Source organism: Carcharodon carcharias, chromosome 21 (genome assembly GCF_017639515.1).
Source record: "Carcharodon carcharias isolate sCarCar2 chromosome 21, sCarCar2.pri, whole genome shotgun sequence".
NCBI classification, from domain to species: domain Eukaryota; kingdom Metazoa; phylum Chordata; class Chondrichthyes; order Lamniformes; family Lamnidae; genus Carcharodon; species Carcharodon carcharias.
The window spans coordinates 47,966,506-47,978,665 of NC_054487.1; the positions used below are offsets into that span (position 1 = coordinate 47,966,506).

Genomic DNA, 12,160 nt, shown 5'->3' on the forward strand with positions numbered 1-12,160 from the left:
CTGAACACTTCACTTCAACAAGCATGTCAATTCTTGTCTGAATTGTTGAGAGGTCAAACTGTGCATGTACAAGATCCAATCCTGAAAACCTGCAACCCAGCAAAAATTGTTGATGAAGCTGAGATTCCCAAGATCATCTATGATTAAGACTGAAACTGGTAAGCAGATCAGAATCAATATGCAATCTACAGCAGAGCAGGTAAACCAAGAAAGTTCATCAGCAAATGGTGCAACACTGTTAATAAGCGACACAACAACATGCACAACTGTTCATGAGCAACACACACAACATTGCCATTATAATGCGACAATTCATCACTGAGAGCGATGAATACCAAATCCTTGAAATGGAGAACAATAGTGTAAGTAATGGTTTTGAGAAAACTAAATAAGTTATCAAAGAGTCTGTGTTCAGAATTTATTAGTTTAATTATGAAAATGAATTGTAAACTTCCTTTAACTTTTTTACATAACCTTTCCAATCATTAGTTTAGAAATTATATGTTGCGAGAAAGAAATTGTTCTGTTACTATTCCAAAATGATTTGGGAACTATATTGTCGGGCACATGGATATCCAGAGTACTACATCACTCTGTTGTACTACAGTCACTGTACCAAAGCAACAATATATCCATTCTACTCAGCATGATGAATACTCTTGATGTAAGTTCCAGTATTTGTGCCTAAAAGGGTAATTATTTCAGACTTCAGGGAATCACAAGACATATTACAGCTGAAAGAAAAATTACTTATTGGCTTTCTGTTGCAGTCACCTTTGAATCATGATACCTGAGCTGAAAGTTTGGGAGCTACTTTTCTTTCAGCTAATAATCTTACGTAACTATGTATGAGGACCCAGGCTGTGAAAGCTTTTAATTTTGTGGCCACAAAAGCTGTTTTTATGTATTTTTTTGTCTTTATACTTTGAAGTTGCTAGACATTTAATTGTAGTGCAAAGCTTCTAAATGCTGGAATGTAAATTATGATTTCAACCAGCATTGGTTGGAAGATAGTTCCTACTTTCTTAGTATAGTTTAGTTTAAAACCTGAGGTATAGTATTTTTCTTCTAATCTGAATTTTGTTTTGTCAGGCAAGTGGTGGTTGAAGGTTCACTTCCACATCCATTCGCTCTAACATTGTTTGGCGACACCTTATATTGGACAGACTGGAACACTCATTCTATTCATGCATGCAATAAATACACTGGAGAGTATCGCCGGGAGGTACACAGCAATATTTTCTCTCCCATGGACATTCATGTCTTTAACCAGCAGAGACAACCCAATGGTAAGATTGTGTATTCTATCTTAGTCGATATATCTAAATATATGTCACACATTGTTTAATGAATATTTTCCAATTGACAATGTTACCGAACTAAGCAATTAAATCCTATAATTGATTCAAGCTTGAGTTAACTCAACTCAACAAATCAACTTTATGGCCTCAAAACAAGTACAGCTCTATTTTGGAATAATATATTCTTCATTTCGTGGTACAATGCTGATGGATATATCTGCATTTATTGCATATGCAGTTATATAGCGCCTTTAACTTGTTTAACAACTCGAGGAGTACCTACAGTCCTTGTGAATTTGTAGATAATTGTGATAGGGCTTTTTAGTGGTGAAGAACTAAAGACCTACATATATATAGCACCTTTCGTGAACTCTGGATGTCCTAAAGTACTTTACAGCCAATGAAGTAATTTTGAAGTCACTGTTGCAGTACAGGAAACTTAAAGGTATTGCAGATGGATTAATTCATATATGTAGCAATAACCAGTATACTATAGTGAGAGTGGAACAATCTGAGAAAAATAAATTGCTTGCCTACATATTATGATGTTTGTTGTGCTCTGTATATTTAGAAAGCTTTGTAATACTGTTATCATTAATATTAGATTTTTTTAAAATTAAAATGTTTAATTTTGATGTAAACAGCCCCTTAATTATCTCACCTATTGTGTTGATAATTTGGAAATCTAACCATTCTAATTAAAAACAGATGTGTGTGAAACAGAGAGAAAAAGAGTCTTTCATCATTCAGTTTGTTCCATGAAATATAAAGAGTCTAACTTTGCAAGCTGTAAATACTGCCTTTGTTTTAGTGATGGTTAGTAATTGGAATAGACAAACGGATAGATAATCATCATGAAACAATCTCAAAATAAAAAAATCAAGCTTAAGAGATCCCTTGGAATATCACCATCCAATGCTGCTGAACATGAGAGGCCTCCCTTGAAAAACCTGTCAGGCTCCTGCCCTGCTCCTCCCCTTACAACTGAGAGTCATTAGTGGCCTAAACCTGTTACCAGGGCATGGTAGGTAGTCTTAAAAACAAAAAAACTGCGGATGCTGGAAATCCAAAACAAAAACAGAATTACCTGGAAAAACTCAGCAGGTCTGGCAGCATCGGCGGAGAAGAAAAGAGTTGACGTTTCGAGAAGGGTCATGAGGACTCGAAACGTCAACTCTTTTCTTCTCCGCCGATGCTGCCAGACCTAGGTAGTCTTGTTGATGCTGAAACACACTGCACTATCACTTGATCCTAAAACCATTATGAATTTCCCTTGAGTGAGAATCATCATTTGTATGCACAAGTTCTTAGAAAGAGTAGAAGCACATTCTATATCTGAACGCGATATGAAAATATGTCAGTTTCTTCTGATTTGTTCTGTATAGGAAAAACATGTTGAGGTCTTGTCAATGTATTATAACTGAGAAGTAAAAATTCTCTACCCATTTGGTTAGACAAATTTTTGATCTACAAGAGAATTAAAGTTCAGGGGCCAGGCAGGAAAGTAGAATTTGAGGCCACGATCAATCAGCCTTGAGTATTTGAATGGTGGAACAGGCTCGAACAACCGAATGGTCCACCCCTGCTTCTATTTCTTATGTTCTGAGACTCTGGGTGTAAGACCAATGTTTGCTCATAACTACCAATCCTCAAATGGAAATTTTGTAGGAAATAAAATGTGATACCACCTGAAATCCTTTGATAGAACTGTCATATGTTGATTTGACAAAGTTATTGTAATTATAAGTTAGTGTAGTTATAAGTTATGAGTAACAGTGAATCTATGCTCACTCAATGTCTCAAAAGTATCTAGGTTCCTGAACAGCAGGTATTATCCTAAAATTCTGATCTACGTGCTGCTGCTTGGGTTAAGAAATTATCCTTTCAGAACTGAAAATAACTTGCAGCATATTATACATTTCCTGTTTTAACCTTTGTATGTGGTTATGTTCAATACTTAAATTAATGTTTCAAATTAATTCTTATATCTAATGCTGGGGAAAATGATAGTTCTTCACATAGATTGCGTTTTGGTCGATGAAAGAAAACACTTGGGTATTTCCACATAGTTATGTAAGAACTGTCCACAGGGTCTCAAACCTAGTTTATAAAAAAAAAATTCATAAACCTTGACATAATTGTAATTCCAATCATTAGTCTCTAAGTGTAGTGACTTAAGGTTGCTTTTCCAGTTACACTGTTGGGTTGCTTTCTCATTACAGTTATGTTTTACTCTATTCCATTACATAAAGGATTTACATTTACTATTTTCCAATCTAATGGAACCTTTCCTGAAACTAGGGAACTTTGGAAAATTAAAATTATCATCAATTATCTCACTAGCCACTTCTTTTAAGACCTGAGGGTGAAGTCCATCTGGACTTGGGGATTTGTCATCCTCAGCCCGAACAATTTGCTCAGTACCACTTCCCTGGTGATTGTAATTTTCCTGAGTTCCTTCCTCCCTTCCATTTCCTGGTTTACAGCTATTTCCAGAATGTTACTTGTGTCCTCTATAGTTAAGATTGAAGCAAAATATCTGTTCAATTCATCCGCCATCTCCCTACTTTCCAGTATCAATTTGCAAGACGCACTCTCTATAGCACCAATGCTCACTTTGTTAACTTTTCTTATTTAAATATCCATAGAAACTCTTACTATCAGTCTTTATATTACTAGCTAGCTTTCTCTAATACTCTAATTTCTCCTTCCTTATTAATCTTTTTGACATTCTTTGCTGTTCTTTATGTTCCTTTCAATCTTCTGAGCTGCCAACCACCTTTGTGTAATTGTATGCTTTTTCTTTAAGCTTAATACTGTTCTTGACTTTTTTAGTTAACTACAGATGGTGGGCCCTCTCCTTGGAATTTTTCTTTCTCATTGGAATTTATATATTCTCTGTATTCTGAAATATCCCTTTAAATGTCTGCCACTGAACATCTATTGACTTTACCGCCCTTAATCTCATTTGTCAGTTCACTTTAGCCAGCTCTGCTTTTATGCCCTCATAATTGCTCTTATTTAAGTTTTAAATATTAGTCTTGGACACACTCGTTTCTCTCTCAAAATGAATGTAAAATTCACTCAGATTATGATTGCTGCCACCTAGGGGTGCTTTCACTAGGAGGTTATCAATTAATCCTATCTCATTGCTCAATACTAGGTCTAGTATAGCCTGGTCTCTGATTGGTTCCAGAACATGCTATACTAAGAAACTATCCCAAAAACATTCTATGAACTCCTCATCTACGTACCTTTGCCCATCTGATTTTTCCAGTCCATATGTAGATTAAAATCCCCCATGATTATCGCTGTACCTTTTTGACAAGCTCCCTTTATTTCTTCTTTTACACTCTGTCTTACTGTGCAGTTACAATTAGGGAGCCTGTATACTCCCACAAGAGACTTCTTCCCTTTATCATTCCTCACCTCAGCACAAACCGCTTCTACATCCTGGTTCCCTGAACTTAGGTCATTCCTTTGTAATGTGCTAATACCATCATTAATTAACAGAACCACCCCTCTCCTTTTCCTTACTTCCTAAATGTCACATACCCTTCAATATTCAGGTCCCAGTTGATGTCATCCTGAAGCCATGTCTCTGTAATTGCTATCAGATCATACTTATTTATTTCTGTTTGCATTATCAGTTCATCTGTTTTGTTTCGAATGCTACGTGAGTTTAGATACAGAGCCTTTAGTTTTGTCCTTTTATTATCTTTGTAGCGTCTAGCTTTTTCTGTTGATTTATTCTTAGATTTGTACTCTCTGTCCCTCCCTGTCACAGTCTGTTTATCATTTCCCATATAAATACTTGCCTATACTCTTTTGTTTGCCACATTTTCCCAAATTTGATCCCTTGCCCTCACTATTCAATTTAAAACCCTCTCTACTTCTCTAGTTAGGTGGCTCGTGAGGACACCAGCCCCAGCACATTTCAGGTGTACGCTGTCCCAACAGTACGGATCCCACTTTCCCCAATACTGGTGCCAGTGCCACATGAACTGGAACCCACTTCTCACACACCAGTCTTTGAGCCATGCATTCATTTCTCTAATCTTATTTGTCCTATGCCGATTTGCACATGGCTCAGGTAATAATCCAGAAATTATTACCTTTGAGATTCTGCTTAATTTAGTGCCTAACTCATCATTTTGACTATACAGAACCTCCTTCCTCATCCTGCCTATGTCGTTGGCACCTACATGGACCATGACCACTGGATTCTCCCCCTCCCACTGCAAGTTCATCTCCATCCCTGACCAGATAGATATTCTGAACCCTAGCACCAGGCAGGCAACAAAGTTGTCTGGACTCTTGCTCCTTGCTACAGAGAACAGTGTCAATCCCCCTTACCAATTTGTCCCCTGCAACCATTACATTCCTTTTTTGCTTCCCCAACTTGGATGGCTTCCCATACCACAGTGCCATGGACAGTTTGTTCCTCAACCCTACAGCCCCCATTCTCATCCAAACAAGCTGAGAGAACCTCAAACCTGCTTTACAATTGTAGAGGCTCACACTCCTGCCCTCTGGGTCACCTTACCTGCCTCACTCGCAGTCACACCCTCCTGTCTCTGACCACTGACCAAATCAGAAGACACTATCCTAAGTAGTGTGACTGCTTCCTGGCATAAAGCATCCAGATAACTTTCTCTCTCCCTGATGTGTCACAGAGTCTGTAGCTCAGCCTCCAGCTCAATGACTCTGACTCTGAACTGAAGTTCCTCAAGTTGCAAACACTTACTGTAGATGTGTTTTCCCTGGATCACAATGTTATCCAGGAGCTCCCACATGCCTCAGCTTTGCTGCATCGCCTGTCCTGTCATTCTTTGTGTTTTAAATAATTACTTAATTATATTAATCACTTTAAGTTGTTTTCTTATATATTTTATTAACTTTACCACTAAATTGTATGCTATTTTAAATCTTAGAGATAGAATAGAACTTACCCACTGACCAGATACTCGCCAAACAGCTAGCTCCTTTCCCTGTAGTAGAGCATGAACCAATTTCTATGAGGTGAGAAAGAAAGAAAGAGGAAAAAAAACAACTCCTCCCCCTTCACCGAATTCCCATCTCACCAAACTCCAAGACTTCACTCAGTACGTTATTTTTGTGGTGGCTGATCTCAAGTGTGTAAAGTTTTCACAAGTGTTTTGGATTTTATAAGGCTCAGTTAGCTAAGATATAGTCTAACTTGATTTTGGTACAGTGTTTTGGGAGTATCAACTTGCACTGCTGCTAATGGGACAGACAAGATGTTTGACCCACCTGTTGGGGTACTCTTGAGCAGAAACCAGGCACCCTTCTCATAGTGAGAAAGGGAAAATAAGATGGAAGTCTCTTTCCCAGAATGTTATTGCCTGCTTCCTGACAACCTGTTTAAAATGACATTGATTGTGCTCAGAAAACAAACAAAAATGATGCATAAGAACATAAGAAATAGGAGCAGGAGAAGGCCATTTATCCCCTCAAACTTGCCCCCCCATTCAATAAGATCATGGCTGATCTGCTGCAGGCCTCAACCCCTCTTTCGTGCCAGCTCCTCATAACCCTTAACTACCCAATATTTCAAAAATCCATCTACCTAGTCTTTAAATACTTTCAGTGATCTAGCCTCCACAACTCTCTGGGGTAGAGAATTCCAGACATTCTCTGCCCTCTGAGAGAAGAAATTCCTTCGCAGCTTAGTTTTAAATGAGTGGCCCCTTATTCTGTAGCTATGTCCCTTGCTTTGAGATTCCCCCACTAGTGGAAACATCATCTCAATATCTATCCTGTTAAGCTCACTCACAATCTTGTATGTTTCAATAAAATCACCCCTCATTCTTTTAAACTCTAATGAATAGAGGCCTAAGTTGTTTAGCTGTTCTTGATAAGTCACCCCCTTCATCCCAGGACTCAGCCTAGTGAATCTCTTTTGAACTGCCTCCAAGGCCAGTATATCCTTTCATAAGTACAGGGACCAAAACTGTACACACTACTTCAGGTGCAGCCTCACCAACAACCTGTAACAAGACCTTCCTATTTTTAAACTCCAACTCCCTAGCAATACAAGCCAAAATTCCATTTGCTGCCTTAATTACTTGCTGCACCTGCATGCTAACTTTGTGTTTCATACACAAGAACATCCAGATCCCTCTGTGCTGAATTTTTTTTAGAGTGTCCCTCCATTTAAATAATAATCTGCCTTTTGATTTTTCCTACCAAAGTGCATGACCTCACACTTTCCTACATTAAACTCCATCTACCAAGTTTTTGCCCACTCACTCAGCCTATCTATATCCCCTTGCAGGTTCCTTATATCCTCATCACAACATGCCCTCCCACCTAATTTTGCACAGTCAGCATACTTCGATTACATACACTCTGCTCCCTCCTCCAAGTCATTAATATAGATAGTAAATAATTGAGGCCCTAGGGCTGACCCTTGTGGCATTCCGCTAGTTATGTCTTTCCAACCTGAAAAAGACCCATTAATGCCAACTCTGTCTTCTGTGTGTTAACCAATCCTCAGCCCATGCTAATACATTACCCCCCAATGTTGTGAGCTCCTATCTTGTGCAATAACCTTTTATGTGGCATCTTATCAAATGCCTTCTGGCAATCCAAATACACTACATCTACCAGTTCCCCTTTATCAACTCTGCTTGTTATATCCTCAAAGAACTCTAGTCAAACATGATTTCCCTTTCACAAAACCATGTTGACTCTGATTGCTTTAAGCTTTTCTAAATGTCCCGCTCTTTCTTCCTTAATAATGAACTCTAGCATTTTCCCAAAGACGGATGTTAGGCTGACTGGCCTATAGTTTCCTGCTTTTTGTCTCCCTCCCTTCTTGAACAGGGGTGTTACATTAGCAGTTTTCCAATCTGGGACCCTCCCGGAATCCAGTGAGTTCTGGAATATTTTGGCCAATGCTTCCACTATCTCTGCAGCCATTTCCTTTAAAACCTTTGAATACAGGTCATCATGTCATGTTAACTTGTCTGCCTTTAGTCCCATTAGTCTGTCAAATACTTTCTCCCTCGTGATAGAGACTGTTACAAGATCTTTCCTTCCATTAGCTCCTTGCTTATCTGATATCTTTGGGATGTTTATAGTGTCCTCCACTGTGAAGACTAATGCAAAATATTGGTTTAAGTTACCTGCTATTTCCCTGTTCCCTGTTATAAGTTTTCCAGTCACATCCTCCAAGGGTCCCACGCTCACTTTAGCTACTCTCTTTTTATATACCCATAGAAGCTCTTGCTGTTTGTTTTTATATTTCTTGCCAATTTACTTTCATGATCAATTTTCTCCCTCCTTTATTAGCATTTTAGTCATCTGCTGCTGGTCCCTAAAAATTTAAAAATTCCCATTCCTCTGGCCTACAACTAGTTTTCACTGCTTTCTATGTCTTAGTTTTTGATTGGATACTCTCCTTGACCGCCTTTGTTAACCACAGGTAGTTCATCCTTCTCATCGAGCCCTCCTTTTTGACCGGGATAAATTTGCATGGCCTAGGGAGATGAAAAATGAGAAAAAGAGGAAAAAATTTTTGTGTCTTCGAGCCAAAAGAAAGCTGATATACCTGAGCTTTGTAGCATGAAGTGGAAAAGTGCAGATTTCTGACTATTGCTTATCAAAGTGAGAGTTGACGAGGACTAAAACCAGAAAATAGCTCCATCTTTTCGTCTTATGCCCAGATGTGTGGGAAATAAATGGTGAGCCAACCAAGGATTTTTTTGGTAGTAGACATCAGAAGGCTGGAACCAACTGCTTTTCCAAACAATCCATCTGTGCATGGATGAACCAAAAGAGGGAGAAAAAATGTGTGTGGTTGATTGGAGGGAAAGAGGATCTGTGAAAGGTGATAGAACATGGTTAATTGAATTTGGTACCTAGTTTAGTGTTTCAATATATGTTTGATATATTTATTTTCTTCAGATATTGATTTTCATGGTACTTCAAACACCAGTTTTGCTTTTTTACCTCTCTTCAGTTCTCATTGAATGAAAATAATAGTATTAATTACAGTAGATGGGCTAAGATTGCTTGACATAATGGTTTGTATCTAAAATGTACTGCATGCACTGTGCACTTCGCTTTCTCTGTAACATGTTGCATGCACAATACAGCTGTGTGAAACGTGCTTAAAACAATTTTAAATAATGCATTTGATGTGTTTATTTTTAAAACGCAGCTTATTTCTCAACATGCACCTAGGTTTTTATTTCTGTACGAAAGTGCATCAAGTACATGAAAACTTACAAAATATAACTCCTAATGTAAAATAATTCCTTGTATTTAAGCATTAAAGCATGTGTTGGCCAAAATTTGAAGTTGAGTGTGTTGTATTAATATTTACAAGCTCTGTTATTCAAACAGCTACAAACCCCTGTGGAAGCAATAATGGTGGTTGTTCCCACTTGTGCCTGATGTCTCCAATCAAACCATTCTTCCAGTGTGCCTGTCCAACTGGTGTCCAGCTACTAGAAGATGGGGCAATGTGCAAAGATGGTAATTTATGAAAAATTAATTTTAGAAAATTAGAGCAGTACCACTAAAAGGCAGAAATCACTGCTCTTTTGACCTTTTACATAAATGAATTGTTAAATATTTAAACCCGAAAACTTATACCCTTTCAGCATATGAATATAGCAAATACAAAGTTCAACCTCTGATTTACAGTCACTTGCTTTGTTGTCTTTAGGGTTGATTAATATGCAGGCAATAGCAAACCAGTGCTTCCCATGAGGTTCACATGGGGTATAGTGAATGCTTTGTTAACATAGACTTGCAATTAATCTCACTCCTGGAAATAAGATTTCTATCTCACAGAGGTACTGTTTATCCCATGCTGTACCTCATTGTGATTTGGAGAATTCTAAACCTTGTTTGTTACACTTTATAGAGCTTTTTACACTTTCACTAAACCATTGTGCCATAATGATTTTGAAAATATGGAATTATTTCAATGGGCTTCATCTGTGTAATAATCAATAAACTTCCAAGTTCCTACTTCTGGTGTTGTAATAAATTATCAACTATTGTTGATTAGAAGAATATTCTACAGAAAAATAAATAGAAGTTTGAGAGAAGAGGAGAAAAACTTGTTCTGAAGTATTTCCCAATGCATCAAGGTTTTATCTAAAGTGTTCAAGACATATCCTACCTAAAAGGAGATGTTCCCAATTTTTACAGTAAAAAAAATTGCTTCCTATATGTTGGCTCTGCAGACTTCAAAAAAAAATCTTGCTTCTTGATCTGTCCAGTATGCCTTGCATTTAGTCAGGTGTGCTGGATCCTCCCTGATTCTAGATCCCACCGTTAGAGCTTAAGCCCAACAATGAAGACCAACAAACCGTTGCTAGTATTAAACCTGCTGAATGTGCATGCAGAGTCTCTAACAGGCTGGAAATTACACAATTTCTCCTCTTCCGATAGACATTCTGAACGAAGTTTTTTTTTTAGAAACAAGTATAGTCAAGAAAAGTTAGATTAAAAATACCTCAATCTCCATCCTCTCCAACAAGAAATAATTTCTAGTTATTTGAATGCTGAGTTAATTGTGTCCCACAAATGTTGTGTTTCACTGGCTTAAGAGTGCAAAATGGTAACCTTTGTTTTGGGATACCTCTTGGCATTGATTGATGATCTTTGCAGTAGAAGGTGAGGTGAGCTGACCCTAGGCAAATAGCAGCAACTATAGAAACTTGTAGTTTTGAATAGTCTGGATTTACAACTAGGCCATTCTTGCATGTATTTTGACCACTGCAAGGAGAAGGTATCTTTTGTTCTGTGGCCCTGTGACTTATACAAGAACAATTCTTCATTCATCTGTACTTTCACTGTTTCTTTTTCCCTCAGTTTTTAAATTAAATGAGATAGTGCATGTTTGGTCATGCGTGGTGCAAGCATTGGCTGCCTGGTTGAGATGTCTCTAATAGAGACTGACAAGAGCCATTGATACGACCAGACCATGCTATTTACATTCCAACTGCAAAAGACTGCATAGAGTGAAACCTGATAAATGGAAACTTGCAGCAGTGGAAGAAGTTTTGTAGATATGCAAAAATTGTGGGTTTTTTTCATCCTTACTGAAATTTGTGTAATAAAAACACTGCCAAAGCGAGAAAGAAATGCTTCTTGGAGGGAGACTGATTTTAATCTTGCTAGGACATGCGCATGCGAGGATGCCCCTGATTTTTCAAATGGCTGTTTTGGTAACAAAAGGAAAGCTGTCACGGTTAACTATCCTGGAAATATATATTCTATTCTGTAAAACGTTTTGTATCAATGGAAATAAAAGTATATCCTAAAATGGTGAGGGGGAGACATCCACATTCCTTATTAACATTGAGGTTGGGAAATATAAAAAGAGCCTTACATCTAACCAGCTTGATCTGAAAAAACTCAACATTGATTACAAAATGTGGAATATATGTATCAGGTGACTAGTATGGATATTTTTTATTTTGATAACCATAGAAATTCAGGGACAAATAAAGAAAGTACTTAATTGTTTACAGTTTTAATTGATTCACTGCAGTATACGTTGTTAACATTACCCAGTCACTTGCAGTCCTTTTGTAGGCCGGTAGGACTCTTCACTAACTGCTGCCACTGAATTATCCTTCAATAAAGCCCATATCCAATCTGCACAGCTTGCAATAATGACACCACCAATTGGCGTTTTCCCAGGAACAAGGATTATAGTGGTAATGATGCCAAATTGTGTCTGTAATGGAGAACCCATTAATCAGCATAAAGACTCAAATTGCAGAGATAACTTTATCAGGAGTATACGCTTCATCAAACCCAGGAAATTTGCAACAGGATTATTTAACAGCTAAACTTCCAATATTTCCCTA

At 37.7% G+C, this 12,160-nt stretch overlaps 1 protein-coding gene across 2 annotated transcripts in view; it reads left to right on the forward strand.

The window, feature by feature from the left end:
- Positions 1 to 12,160, forward strand: part of lrp6 (low density lipoprotein receptor-related protein 6) — a 186,789-nt gene that overhangs the window by 132,611 nt on the left and 42,018 nt on the right. For both annotated transcript variants that reach the window (XM_041215904.1, XM_041215905.1), the window contains exons 4-5: positions 1,093 to 1,289; positions 9,675 to 9,806. In XM_041215904.1, the coding sequence (XP_041071838.1) occupies positions 1,093 to 1,289; positions 9,675 to 9,806 (329 nt within the window). The remainder of the gene's footprint in view (positions 1 to 1,092; positions 1,290 to 9,674; positions 9,807 to 12,160) is intronic.